Raw genomic sequence first — 15,408 nt, 5'->3', positions numbered from 1 at the left:
GCCACTATCCATGGGAGGCCCTTGTAAGAAGGAAATGGCTGAACTTTAATAATATGCTCCTGGTGACCGGAGTTTTCACAGTACACTTACCCTGTCCATCCTACCACTCTTCACAGTGAATAGTAGCATACTCTATACATATCCAGGTGTATTCAGGTGGTGGAGAATGACCTCAGTGTCTACACCACAGGTGTTCAGTTATAAGCAGAACTAAAGCTTTGTAGACAGCCTTGCACTAGTGGCATCACCATAGTGGCTCCGAGATAACACACACAGCATGGCACTGGAGCCTCAGAGCCAAGGTTGCACCAGTATCTGCATCAAAGGTTCTCAGTGCAAACAGTATTAATGGCGGTCTGCATGTCTATCCCACTTATACCCTCTTTCTGGCATCCATGGCTGTGTTGTCTTCCAGGTCAAGGGCCATTCGATTATTTGGAGTGGGAAGGTAAAGTTCAGTCCATGCAAGGGATCTTCCTCCAGTGGTTCTCATTGTGCCTAATGCCCACTGGTCCATCTTATGGCATCCTCCTCAGGAACTCTCCCATTCTCTGGTGACCATTCAAGGACAGGGCCTTCCCAAGGAAGGCCCTCTACAGTGTGCTCAGCACTGTCCCAGCTAGAAGTGCTCGCTCACATTGCTGTCCAGATAAGTCTCTCAAAGTATATTCTGGTTCAGAAACACGTTACACTCTCCCACCCGCACAATTGGCCGGCCAGTCACTCACACCAGGCACATTGTCATACAAGTGCAAAAAGATAAAGAACAATTGATGGACAGAATGCAGAACAATGTCATAAATTCAGCCCAGTACAGAGATCTGGGCCTAAATCCATTGTTTTTTGGTCTCCATGCCATTCCAGTTTGAATCCAGCCATATGCAAATCAGTCTTGACCCTGCTCCCTTTTTGGAACAGTCCAGCCTGAACTTGCATGGCAGGTCTTCCCTGGACTAGAAAAAAGCATCCTAGGACCAGTTTCGGGGTTTCACCCCTCATCAGCCAGGCTAGCTTGACTCCAGTGGCATGTAGAGCACTGAACCCACATGTGGGCATACCCGTCCCACTCGGGTTCACAAATGCAAAAAGAACAATCGATGGACAGAATGCAGAACAATGTCATACATTCACCCCAGTACAGAGACCTGGGACTAAATCCTTTGGTTTTTTTTTGCTCCCCATGCTATTCCAGTTTGAACCCAGTCATATGCAAATCAGTCTTGACCCTGCTCCCTATTGAAACAGTCCAGCCTGAACTTGCATGCCAGGTCCTCCCTGGGCTGGAAACAAGCATCCTAGGACTGGTTTCGGGGTTTCACACCTCATCAGCCAGGCTAGCTTGACTCCAGTGGCATGTAGAGCACGGGACCCACGTCTGGCATACCCGTCCCACTCGGGGTGACAAATGCAAAAAGACAAACCCAGTGCTTGAAGGCCATTCGACTACACTCCCTTTGGGAGGGGGATACTTCCTATTTATCCCCCACTCACTTAGCTTTTTAGAGCTCCGCCACCGAGTACAAAGCTAGTTTTCAGCATCCTCATGAGAAACATACCATTGGCCTACTCTCTTCACTCAGCTACATATCCACTCTGTAGGCAGGAAGTGTCATATTTAATAGAAAAACTTCACCACCCTGGGGCCAATGGCTGGCAAAGCTAAACAGTGAATGATTATTAAAGTGGGGGATATGCAATACACACATTCCCATGTGCTATATGTAGTCTGCACCATTGCAGGGATTTGGATATGTTGAAATGCCTAGCAGTGACGTGCATGATGGTGACGGGGTTGCAAAAATCCATAGCATTAAAATCTGACCACCTTCCAGTTTAGGTTTTTAGCATTCTCTCCACTCTATGGTATAGTGAGTAATTAATTTCAGCATGCATATAGATATCTTGCTCCTGTGTTTTTTTACTTGTTCCACTGGAGATGTTCCCATGTCCTGCATGTGTAGCCTTCTCGATCAGTTTGAGTGCTTCTCCTGATACTCAAGGTGTTGGTTGCAGACTCCTTCTCAGTGCAATTAAACTTCAGATCACTCTCCCTTTTAGTGAATGCCCTGGGGTGAATTTCCTTTTAAGTGTAAATTAATCTTTTACAGCATGTTTCAATATCCATTCTGTTTACCTTGCACCATTTAGATTTGGAGCCAGATAGAAGTGCCCATCATGAGTGGAGTTCGGATGTCAGATGGGACTATTGAGGTAGATGGGCAAACGCTGTTCTACCGGCAAGCCGAGCCTGCCCATGGTGACCCCGCACTGAGTGTCCTGCTGCTTCATGGCATCCGCTTCTCGTCTGAAACTTGGCTCACCCTCAAGACTCTTTCCATCCTGGCAGAAGCGGGATACCGAGCTGCGGCCATCGATTTGCCAGGTACGTATGACATCTTAGCAGATTTCATGTGATAGAGTGAAATGGCTAAAGGGGAGACATGGAGCCAGGTGAGCGGAGTTGTGATTCCTGTAGACCCCAAAAGGAATAGCCCAATCACCTTGGTTAGTTAAATACTACCCTACAACTTAAGTGCTAGCGAAGCCAAATATATATCATCTCAGTAAATTCAATACAGTACTCTTCTTGAATGAATACTCAAAGATTTATCACTTAAAAGCATCTTCAAATTGTTCCTTCAAAACACAATTTCAGTTCTCTCTGGATTAGCCACTGTGCCCAAGTTCATTTCGTGGGGATTCCCTTGTCAGGAGACCTATATGTGCACGCAATCTGTAGGACAGGAGGAGGAGAAAAAGTAAATTAAGAACTAAGACCTCTGACTTCTTAGCAATAAACTTAAATGTTTAAATATTAATAGTAAAACAATATCTAGTAATTTTGTCAGTTTTATACAAGGCGAAGACTATCATATTGCAGTGTACAGTTCCTTCAAAACTTGAAATTTATTAGAAAATATACAACGTATAGGGTCCTACAACAACATTTGGTCCAACTCTTTTCCTTTGAATGGAATGATCTCTAATGACCTCACACAAGTATCTAATTTGTTTATCCTCTAATATCACATAGCGGAAGGGAAACTCGACCTATGCAAAACAGCCTAATTTGAAATCTGTCACTAACCAGCAATATGAGATGTGCATTTAGAAAAACCTCTTATTTCTGCAACGGCTCAGCTAACTGGAGTAGCTCTGCAGTAGTGTGTGGTTCTGAATATAAATGCCAATACATATGGGGATAATAAACAAACTGTGTGGGACTAGACTAGTAGAGTCATACAGCCTGATTAAGACTTTGGCAGAAGAGTACTCTGTCGTTAATGTGACAGATATCCCTCACACATTAATAAAAGTGTGGTAATATATAATATATGTGTAATAGGGCAGCGGGGGTATCTGTCATGTTTGTGATGGAGTAACACGTTTGCCAAACTCTAAATCAGGCCCTTGGTTCCCACAGATTAGTCTGGAGCTCAGAACAGGCTCACAGTAATGAACACTGTCCGAGGGGGATCCTTCCTCCCATATAGTGGCCGCATTTGGCCTTTATCACTTGATGTATTCTCTTTAGCCCCTTCACTGCGGTGGCTATTCCGCCGCAGTGCTAAGGGGGCGGGGCGGCCGCGCGGCTGGCGCATGCTGGTGACGGAACCGCTTCGTCACCAGCCGCGGTTGCGCTGTGCTCATGACGGAGCGGTTCCGTCACGGCCCCGCCCGCTCAATGGAACGCTCAGCACAGGCGCGGAATCCGCGCAGGTGTGCCGAGCGGGCCGTGACAGAACCGCTCCGTCATCAGCACAGCGCGACCGCAGCTGATGACGGAGTGGTTCCGTCACCAGCAGGGGAAGGGTTAAGGAGACTGAACCTCTGTGTTCTTCTCTGCACTACTCCCACCCCCCCAACCAGGCACATGTGATGTGTCTGAATGGTTTCTGAACAGGCGGTAGACTGTTTCAACTGTTTCCCAGATTGAATAGTGATGTCCAATACTATGTTTTAAAATATATATATATATTTTTTATGCAAAACATTGCAAGCATTTAGCAGACAAGTAATTTGCATATCGTCATAAAAAAGTACAGATTGCACATTATTAAACAGTACAAGTGTATCCCACCCTCTGCATCACAAATCTTGGCAATTGGATATGGACGGTTAAAAGGCAAGATATCAGATCCAGCTTAAAGGAGGGGAGTATCCATTACCATGTTCGAGCCTGTTCTTTGCTTCTGACTAATCTGTGGATTTTAAGGGCTGATTCCCAAATTGCAATTTGTAATACGTTTTGTAGTACTACAAAACATACCACAAAGTGCTATTCAGAAACTCCTTTTAGATATCTCGCCAGTGGAGACCCTGTGGCGGACTCTGTATCCTGCTTCTTGCCGTCCAGCCCAACAGACAGCTCGCCGGACCCGCTCCGCGGATCCCGCTTCGCAAGGACAACCAGCGGGAGTCTGCAGTGCCTCTGGGATTGTTAAGGGGGGTATGGGCACAGCAGCAGGGCTGCGAGCGGTGCAGCAGGGACTCCATATCCCAGGAGTCTCTGCCGGACTAACGCGCACCACCTGAGCCGCTCTCCCTGCTTGCTCCGCCCCCTGCTTGGGAAGGTAAATACCCCTGTTGGAAGCATACCTGCGAGACACTCCTTCTAGATATCTCGCCAGTGGAGACCCTGTGGCGGACTCTGTATCCTGCTTCTTGCCGTCCAGCCCAACAGACAGCTCGCCGGACCCGCTCCGCAGGTCCCGCTTCGCAAGGACAACCAGAGGGAGTCTGCAGTGCCTCTGGGATTGTTAAGGGGGGTATCGGCACAGCAGCAGGGCTGCGAGCGGTGCAGCAGGGACTCCATATCCCAGGAGTCTCTGCCGGACTAACGCGCACCACCTGAGCCGCTCTCCCTGCTTGCTCCGCCCTCCGCTTGGGAAGGTAAATACCCCTGTTGGAAGCATACCTGCGGGACACTCCTTCTAGATATCTCGCCAGTGGAGACCCTGTGGCGGACTCTGTATCCTGCTTCTTGCCGTCCAGCCCAACAGACAGCTCGCCGGACCCGCTCCGCGGATCCCGCTTCGCAAGGACAACCAGCGGGAGTCTGCAGTGCCTCTGGGATTGGTATGGGGGGTATGGGCACAGCAGCAGGGCTGCGAGCGGTGCAGCAGGGACTCCATATCCCAGGAGTCTCTGCCGGACTAACGCGCACCACCTGAGCCGCTCTCCCTGCTTGCTCCGCCCCCTGCTTGGGAAGGTAAATACCCCTGTTGGAAGCATACCTGCGGGACACTCCTTCTAGATATCTCGCCAGTGGAGACCCTGTGGCGGACTCTGTATCCTGCTTCTTGCCGTCCAGCCCAACAGACAGCTCGCCGGACCCGCTCCGCAAGGACAACCAGCGGGAGTCTGCAGTGCCTCTGGGATTGTTAAGGGGGGTATCGGCACAGCAGCAGGGCTGCGAGCGGTGCAGCAGGGACTCCATATCCCAGGAGTCTCTGCCGGACTAACGCGCACCACCTGAGCCGCTCTCCCTGCTTGCTCCGCTCCTGCTTGGGAAGGTAAATACCCCTGTTGGAAGCATACCTGCGGGACACTCCTTCTAGATATCTCGCCAGTGGAGACCCTGTGGCGAACTCTGTATCCTGCTTCTTGCCATCCAGCCCAACAGACAGCTCGCCGGACCCGCTCCGCGGCTCCCGCTTCGCAAGGACAACCAGCGGGAGTCTGCAGTGCCTCTGGGATTGTTAAGGGGGTATCGGCACAGCAGCAGGGCTGCGAGCGGTGCAGCAGGGACTCCATATCCCAGGAGTCTCTGCCGGACTAACGCGCACCACCTGAGCCGCTCTCCCTGCTTGCTCCGCCCCCTGCTTGGGAAGGTAAATACCCCTGTTGGAAGCATACCTGCGGGACACTCCTTTTAGATATCTCGCCAGTGGAGACCCTGTGGCGGACTCTGTATCCTGCTTCTTGCCGTCCAGCCCAACAGACAGCTCGCCGGACCCGCTCCGCAGGTCCCGCTTCGCAAGGACAACCAGCGGGAGTCTGCAGTGCCTCTGGGATTGTTAAGGGGGGTATCGGCAGAGCAACAGGGCTGCGAGCGGTGCAGCAGGGACTCCATATCCGAGGAGTCTCTGCCGGACTAACGCGCACCACCTGAGCCGCTCTCCCTGCTTGCTCCGCCCCCTGCTTGGGAAGGTAAATACCCCTGTTGGAAGCATACCTGCATGACACTCCTTCTAGATATCTCGCCAGTGGAGACCCTGTGGCGGACTCTGTATCCTGCTTCTTGCCGTCCAGCCCAACAGACAGCTCGCCGGCTTCGCAAGGACAACCAGCGGGAGTCTGCAGTGCCTCTGGGATTGTTAAGGGGGGTATCGGCACAGCAGCAGGGCTGCGAGCGGTGCAGCAGGGACTCCATATCCCAGGAGTCTCTGCCGGACTAACGCGCACCACCTGAGCCGCTCTCCCTGCTTGCTCTGCCCCCTGCTTGGGAAGGTAAATACCCCTGTTGGAAGCATACCTGCGGGACACTCCTTCTAGATATCTCGCCAGTGGAGACCCTGTGGCGGACTCTATATCCTGCTTCTTGCCATCCAGCCCAACAGACAGCTCGCCGGACCCGCTCCACGGGTCCCGCTTCGCAAGGACAACCAGTGGGAGTCTGCAGTGCCTCTGGGATTGTTATGGGGGGTATCGGCACAGCAGCAGGGCTGCGAGCGGTGCAGCAGGGACTCCATATCCCAGGAGTCTCTGCCGGACTAACGCGCACCACCTGAGCCGCTCTCCCTGCTTGCTCCGTCCCCTGACTTCCACTTTCCCTATTTACCTGGCCAACCACACCGCGGCGCGGGAGTACCCGGGGCTAAGCCCGGGCAAAGGGCGGGCCGTCCACGGCCGTCAAAGGCCGACTAGGGCCGGGCTGGGCCATCTCCCTATCTTCTGGAGAACCAATAAGTTAGTTACAATGCCACTTCGTTCAGGCAAAGAAAGGAAAGTAACTCTTACTTCAACAGGAGGGGCAATGACGGGCACATTGGATGACTTCTTTACTAGAGCGACGTCAATTGTAGCTAAGGAGATAGCACTTACTGAGAAGAGACTTTCTCTTGACTTAATCACGGGTAAGCGGTCTTCCTTGGGTGCCATCGGGGGTGCTGCTTCCCAGGTACCTCCTACAAAGACGAACCGTTTGGTCACCATCGTGGATGTCCATCCTGTGGCGGAACATATTATTTTGTCTAACGATTCGGGGGACTCCAACAATGTTAGTATTGACATGCACTCCAGCTCACTTACCGATGCCTCTACTCCGGATCTTACATCCAACCCCCCTAGTTTACTAATGCAAGAGTTGCCACCGCGTATTCGCAAGCCCAGTAAAAGGAAAAGTGGAGGTGGAGGTTCCAGGGGTGGTCGGTCTAAGCTATGCAAGAAGAGTGACGAGGTTCCTCCTGTCCAGATACGTGCTTGCCCTTCTAGCATAACTTCGCCCCCAATTACTGTGACCGAGGGTACCCCAAGCAATCATAGTGAAAATTCCGGCCTACTATTTAATATAGAATGTCTTGTGAAATCGTTGTTGTTACCATTGTTAGAAAGAACTAGGCTGCTTTCTACTAAGTTAACTGAAATTGAGAAACGAGTTTTAGCTAATTCTGTTAAACTTGACGGTTTAGTAAGAGGCTCGGGGGGGTTGCAAACTTTACTCCAATGCCGATGGTGTGGGGCAGGGTACGGATTTGATGGTGGTTAACTCAATCCATGTACAAGACACCACTATCCAGCCTCCTAATGCAGGTCCTAAAAAGAACGTAGGTGGAGCAGTAAGGGCCAATAACAAAGCGGGGGTAGGACCAAAAGAGGGGAGACCCTTGCCAGAGACGACCATGCTAAAGAAGCCAGTTGGCAGCAATCCCTCAAGTTACCCGACCGTAGAAAAGAGGTCGACCTTACTAAGCCCCCCTCGTGTGAATCTCCCCCCCGAGGCCGTACCCTATACGATCGTAATGGTAGGGGTCTGCCCATTGGGGGGGGAACAGAGGGTAGAATCCCACCAGGATTTGAAACACAAGGTGATACACTGGTTGAATAAGAATAGAAGGCTCCCTCCTGCCTGTAATGCTGATATTTTGGGAGTCAGAAGAGTCAGTTGGCTGGGCTATTCAGAAACTACGTTAGAAGTTTACGCCTCTGTAATACCCTATACTTATGTGTGCAGAGTTCTTGGCCACAAGTGCAGAGTCTCTGCACACGTAAATATGAGTTTTAGTAGCAAATGAGTGGGGGGACTGAAGGCAGCAGGTGATAAAAAGGGGAGTACGTACTAAAGAAAGGATTAGGGAAACATAAGAGGGGTTTAGAAAAGTTGCGGGAGGGGTTAGGGGTGGGACGTAATCCACCCACACAAGTGTCAGCCAGTCGCTTGACACAGGGGATGGAGACATGCAACTTAATCTCTTGCAGTAAATTTCCACTTGGACTTTGTGAATACCGAAAAGTTGTACATTTACTCCAAATTGTAAATTACTCAGAGGTGCAAGTTACCTTTGTGAATCAGGCCGTAAGCGCCTACTAGTCTAGTCTCACAGAGTTAGTTTCTCTCCTCATGTGCGTTGCATTAATATTGAGTGCACAAGAAATGTACCATTTCGAATTCCTGTATGCCTGCCAACTCACACATTGTCATCCTCTGTCACACAATATCTAATCACACAGTGAGGAGCCAATTTCACTCGGTGGGAGGCCGTTTGTGCTGAAAACCACAATCCATGGTGGGTTTCCAGTAGGGGTGTGTGAAATTTGTATTTGTGTAATTCCGTGATATTTCAAGCAAACAAACACAAAATTATGGAAAATGCAAAGCTGGTATTTGAGAGTATATTGTAGTTCAAAATGAGTCCTTGTGACCAGCTTTTCAAGCTAAAAACATATAGCAGAAAACATAAGCGCGGCAAACAGCAGCTGCTCTCGTTGCAATCGTTAATGCTATTCCCATGTGTTGCAAAAAGAACAATTGTTGGGCAGAATGCAGAACAATGGCATACATTCACCCCAGTACAGAGATCTGGGCCTAAATTCATCTTTTTTTTCCTCCCCATGCCATTCCAGTTTGGACCCAGCCATATGCAAATCAGTCTTGACCCTGCGCCCAATGGGAACAGTCCAGCCCTAACTGCCAGACCAGGTTCTCCCTTGACTGGAAACAAGCATCCTTGGACCGGTTTCGGGGTTTCACCCCTCATCAGCCAGGATAGCTTGACTCCAGTGGCATGGAGAGCTCTGGACCCAGGTTACTCGTTTTGAATGGAAGTGTCATTCGTTCTCACTTCCTGGATGTGTATGTTTCGTCGCAATGGTGTCTGACTCGTTAAACTTCAAGGAGACATTTCAGCTAGGTAATGGGATGGTCTTGGGTACACACTGATCAATCCCGAACTTTTCAATATTCCTAAAAATCGGAATGAGCGACGTGGAAGTACGTTTCTGCGAACGGAATGGACCTTTGAGGGAGAAAATGCATGGAAAACTGCAGTGTTCGTATTTTGATTTTGTTGTCCACTAGAGGGCACTGTAGATACTGATTTTTATTTCATTTTTATTTTTTAGCTGAACTAGTTTTCGAATTTTGTTTGTGCAAAGGTTAACAGGGGCATGTCGCCTGACCAGTATTACATAATATGTCCATCAGTCGCACATGTATCTTTAGCTTAAGGGTGTTATAAGAGGTTTCATGACTGCATCCACTCTGCATGGGTAGAAAACCCCCTAAAACTCGAGGATTGGACAGTTCTTTCTTGCATCTGACAGCTGCCAACAATATGGTCTAAAAACAGTTATAAAAACTACAAACCCCGACAAGAGTAGAAAAATAACGGCAAGTCCCATGAGATGTAGTAGCCAACACCGGTAGTCCTTCATAACAGTGCTCGGCTCCTGATGACGTAGATAACATGGAAAGCGACGTTAAGGCACACTGCACGATTCCTGCTTCAACTCTGAAATGACAGCAGATTAACATACAACAGTAAACATGCGCAAACCAGACCATTAAACCGGGGTAGGGCAAACAAGAAAAGCTATTTTTTTTGCATAAAAGAAAATGTGTGCACAAAAGAATATACAATGTGTATTTATTGTAAGGCAATATCTGTGATCAATTATAAAACAGTAACCACCTAAACAAGGGGGAAGGGGGGAATTAACACTCACTACAGCGACCTTAATTGAATTTAGAATTCTTTTTATTTCAAAGTTTTTTTTATTAAGAATTTTTACGCATACATTTAACATCGCTTTCCCTTCGTCATTCACATTAGCTAGAATATTGTATTTTCTATCACTGGACCCTAGGCAAAGATTATGCAAGTTCAAAGCGTATCCGCTACAATAGGGAAATCCTAATGCCTATGTTTTTGCCTTAAACGCCGTGGCCCCACTGCCGACTTACTGCCTCCTGATTGATTACTGTATTGGTGTGCACCTGTATATCCCAACGACCTGCTGCTATGCTCATATATGAATCGAATGTTCTTCTCCCTGTACTGTATCCGTCCTACCCTAATTGAGATACACTGAGCTTGTTCGTGTTAAACATATTTAAGTAATGCTTGTCCTTTCCCACTCCTATACCTCACCTATCCTAATTGTAAAGTGCTCTCATACCTGACAGGGCCATGTTCGCTCTGTATAAAACTTTATAAATAAAAAAAATAGAAAAATACTTCACTCATCCATTTCAAGTTTAAACGTTTACAAGTATCATCAGATGAGCAGTCTTCAGTTCTCATACTGTCTTCCAACCTAGCAGCCCCTCCCCTCCCCCAACAAGGAAAATTTAAATGCCATAGCACCTCTGACAGAATTGTCACTGAAACGCGAAGCATCACTGCCTGCCTTGCCTCCATCTAACCCAGCTAACTGATTTAGGTGGAGATACTCTGACGAACCTTTTCCAGACAGAAATTGGCAACCGGCCGGAGAAGACTTTAACTCTCTAGTCACTCACTCATCAGTGCACAAAAAATGGATAACACCAGGTTCATTATCAAGGAAGAGTAAATCACACTCCTTGTGCTTGCTTTCATTTTTCTTGATAGGGTGAAAGAGTCAGTTTCTGGTTTAAAACACCTACTTGTTAAATGAAAGGCTTGATGCCTGGGCCCTCTTTGACAAGATGCTAGCTGCAGGAGCTTTGTTCGCTGGGCTGAAAGCTACTTTCTAGACGAGGGTCTTCTTAGCCAAGACTCGAAAATTCAAAACAACATACATAGGGCAAGAAACCTGGGTTCTGCGGGGAACAGTGAGCCTTACGAACCTCAAACCTTTAGTCACCAAAGGTTGCTCACCAACTGGATGATCAATTATCAGAAGATGCCCACCTGAAATAGCTGAGCTGTAACTGTTGACACTTCTATGCCAAAAGAGCCAGAACATGTAAGTTATAGGTAATATTGTCCTCTCAGGTGGTCAGTGTCCCATTCCCAACACTAGTGTGACCATCTACTGCATGTAGCATTATAGCGCCTGAGTGTGGTCTGGTTACTGTTGAAGAAAGCGCTGGCAACTGTCAGTGACTCAAGGAAGCTACCAAGTGCAGGAGACTCTTTCTGCTCCACCAAAGGGTCATGTAGACTCTCCAAAAGATTCAACAGAAGGATCATGGCATCATAGATCCAGAAGTACTGGAAACCATATCTGGGTCCTCCACATTGGGCAGGCCAAAACAAATTGGACCTCTTGGTATCCTGATGTTAAATGTCGCCATTGCAACCTGGAGTAAAGCATAATTCAGTTCATTCCAAAGCAACGCGTCTGTAGCAGTCGCTAGTAGATCCATTCTCCAACTGTAATACAAAAGGAATCTGAAGTCAATTGAGATGCAAAAAAGGTGCCCCCTGTAGGGACCCCCACATTTTTGTTAGATTCACAAATGGTGTCTTTTTCTACTTCCAGTCATTATGTTTCCTGAGGTGCAAGAATTTCAAACTAATACCCACTTCTCCTTGCCCGGAGAGTGAACATCTGTCACAGAAAGCTGTGAGAAAGACAGTAGTGTTAAAATTCCTCTGCAATCTCAGCAAGAATTCGAGACCAAACTTTTAATATCTCGAACTGCTGGCACACTAAACATCTGGAGAAGGGGGCAACAGTGAGCCTGCTGAAGTGTCAGAGTGGATGGGGAGAAACTGAAGAGTTTCTATCATGGAGTGAAGGCATGGATGGGCGATTCCAAAGCGAATACCTGGCAAGATGACATGGCAAGGTAAATACCGGGCCACTCAAAGTGTAACTGTGGTTAGAGAACTACAGCAGACAAGAGACGACTGTAAGCAAGGACAAGAAGAGACAGGAGACTGACAAGAACAGGGTTTGATGTGCTGGTATATGATAAGATGTCTCTTAGAAGCTCAGGAAAACCCTTTGGGATTAACACCAGTAGGTTGGTCTTCACAACAGTCATACAAGTCAAGTCATAGTTAGGGGCCGGCTGTACTTGCTGTAAGGTGGACAGAAACTGACAACAGCACTGCAACAGGTCAGACTCCCAAGGACCAGGGCGCAACAACAGAAGTGTTTCCCTTTTTAGGTTTTGCTTGGCAATGCGTACGAAGTACGCATGCGCTAGCAAAATCCTTATGTTTCTCTGTGGGGTCGGGTATCCGCCCCCTCCTCGCCCCCTCCTCCCATTGGCTAGCTCCATAAATGGAGGCTAGCCATTGGGAGCCGGATCTGTCCGTCAAGGCCGGACCAGATTCGGGGGCGTTCCCGCGATTTTTTCCCTCTCCACCCACTACGGATTGTCATCGCGGCGGAGGGTGTGTGTTATTTTTTTTTTTTTGAGTCGGCTTGTTTTCGTCTTTTTCAAGTGTCTGTTGTTGGAGTTGGCTGCGAGATTCGAGTTCCCACGAGGCGATCAGGTAAGGCGCATTTTGTTTATAAAAGTGCGTGTGCGCCGTGATCCTCCCGCCCCCCCCTGTCCGTGTCTTTCCCGTCCCCCCTGCCGCTTCCGTGTCTTTCCCGCCCCCCCCGCTTCCGTGTCTTTCCTTGCTCTTATGACCGGTCACATGGCTTGGCTTCACATTTGACGGTCTTAAACCCTATTTGCCAAACCACTAAAGTAGGCAGAGTAAAGACACGTTTCCGGAACGCCTGCAGAAATACTTAATCCCTGGTAGCTGGTCCGCCCACAATGATGGGCCCGAGCAGAGGAGCAGAATGAGGTGACCGACAATTAAAAGTGATTAATACCCAACTGCATTATGCAACAACACAACAAACACCCGCTACCCGCCCTCAACAAAGACAGGCATGCAAGCAACCTGTGGCTATCTGCAGCATAGGCTTGCTTCGCACTCTCGGAGTCTTGTGTGCAGGCAAATAGGAGTTAAATTCAGCAATCCCAGCATTTTGAGTGGCAGGGACAAGCTCTGCATTCCAGACAGGATGCCATTAAGCAATACAGGCCGCAAGAGCAGGCTTAAGCTGCTCAGAAATGCACGAATCAAGTTGGAAAATGTTGCAAGGCGCCTGCCTAATTCCCACCTTTTCAAACATTTTATTTTGGTGTTTACGCAGGTTGGAGAATTGTTTTGTATAAGGTTCACTGGTCGCCAGCTTTACTTTGTGATGCATCCCTGACAGACGACAAACCCCCAACCCTCTCCCCCCCCCATACACGCATCCTCGTCGTTATCGCAGGAATGCTGAAACTCAAACACAGCCTTACAAAGAAAACCTTGACGCTGTCGCAAAAAAAATAAAAAAACACATCCCGAGAGGATGCTGGCAAGCAGCACCGCCTGGCCTGAACTGACTGCGAGAGGCCCGTCCGGCACGGCCTGGAGAAAAAATATACCAAGAGAGCATCAGCGGCCGATAAGGTGAAAGACGATGGGTAACAAGTCGCATACACAGTTTCAACACAGAAAACGCTTGTGCGTGGGGCTTTCCACAAGGCTTACCACTGGCATCCTCTCCAGGGAAAGATGACCAATGCAATCAATGCCTGCCCTGCTGCACGTGAAGAGATGGGAGCCCGATGCAGCCGGCACACCGACCCTTCAGCCACAGGAAGTGCATCTGGCAGCAGCTTGCACACAGGTCTGACGGCCAAACGGAGGGGGGCCGTGCAAACCTCCTATTTGTGTGTTTTATTGCGAAGAAGGGTCACTACTGGCGTGGCATCGCTGCAATAGGTGGGGTAGGTGTGCAAACAATTTCACTTTCAAAAAGGTAGCACCAGAGCAGGTTCCACCTACCGTAAGACTTTGGGACTTAAGTGTCACTGCTGTGCTATGAAAGTGCAGATGGGTAATGTAGCAGCCACAAGTCAAGGAGGCAGACGACCAATAGGTACAAGTAGAAAAGTCTACACTCAACTAGCAGGCACGTGGCAAGGTACGCAGGACGGTGGTATCCAGCTGCCCCATCAACTGCAATAACCGGGATAAATTGAGCTCTGCTACTAGTTTTGATGACCCAGGTTAGTAAAGTGCTCAGTAATTGTAATAATGGGCCGTTAAGAAAGCAACAAAAAAATGCCCCTCAGGTCTTTCAGTTGTTGGTAAGATTGTCCCAGAATAAGGCGCTGTGAAATTTGCTGTTACTGCACCTATTATCTCCTCAAATAGTTAAAGTAATATGTGCTTTGTGGGGCTCGCAGTGTGGGGGTGCTCTGTGTGGGTGTGTGGGGGGGCTCGCAGTGTGGGGGGCTCTGTGGGTGTGTGGGGGGGCCTCTGTGTGGGTGTGTGGGGGTCCTCTGTGTGGATGTGTGTGGGGGGGCTCTGTGTTGGGGGGGGGCTCTGTGTGGGTGGGGCTCTGTGTGGGTGTGTGGGGGGGCTCTGTGTCCTTGTGTGTGTGGGGGGGCTCTGTGTGGGTGTGTGGGGGGGGCTCTGTGTGGGTGTGTGGGGGAGGGCTCTGTGTGCGTGTGGGGGGGCTCTCAATGGGTGTGTGTGTGGCATTTGCGAGAGATTAAGCTATTGCCATTGAAAATGACAATGCCATTTATTTATCTGTTTTCAAAACCAACACATAAATAAAAAAGTTGTCATTTACAATGCCAATAGCTCTAACTTTTGCAAAGGCAAAACCGTTGCATTGTAAATGCTTGTTTTTATTAGAACAGGGATCAAGCCAAAGGTCACACTGTAAACCGATATGAACAAGGAATTCAAGAATGTACCCAGCAGGCACATGAACAACTAATGCCCTGCTGGTACACTGAATAACACAGGAATTCACAGCAAGGTCAGAACAGTAAATCTGAACAAGGAAACATTCAGATTGACTGGTGCTCTACATGACAATTTTGGGGACATGCGCTTCTACTACCTGACTCTGTTACTGTAGCCTATGTATCTATTCAAAATGTTTTATCCCAAACGCTGAGACCTGAGCAACATGGCTGATGCCCGGTGGAGTTGCAAGACAGCTAATGAGGAGATTGGCCCT

The 15,408-nt window shown here is 48.8% G+C and overlaps 1 protein-coding gene across 2 annotated transcripts in view; it reads left to right on the top strand.

Moving 5' to 3' along the window:
• The window catches only part of ABHD14B (abhydrolase domain containing 14B), a 54,964-nt gene that overhangs the window by 22,282 nt on the left and 17,274 nt on the right, over positions 1-15,408 (top strand). For both annotated transcript variants that reach the window (XM_078661162.1, XM_078661163.1), the window contains exon 2: positions 2,149-2,383. In XM_078661162.1, coding sequence (XP_078517288.1) covers positions 2,176-2,383 — 208 coding nt within the window. In that variant the 5' untranslated portion in view covers positions 2,149-2,175. The remainder of the gene's footprint in view (positions 1-2,148; positions 2,384-15,408) is intronic.

This window comes from Lissotriton helveticus, chromosome 9, assembly GCF_964261635.1.
Source record: "Lissotriton helveticus chromosome 9, aLisHel1.1, whole genome shotgun sequence".
Classification (NCBI taxonomy): domain Eukaryota; kingdom Metazoa; phylum Chordata; class Amphibia; order Caudata; family Salamandridae; genus Lissotriton; species Lissotriton helveticus.
This window is presented reverse-complemented; position numbering and strand designations above follow the sequence as displayed.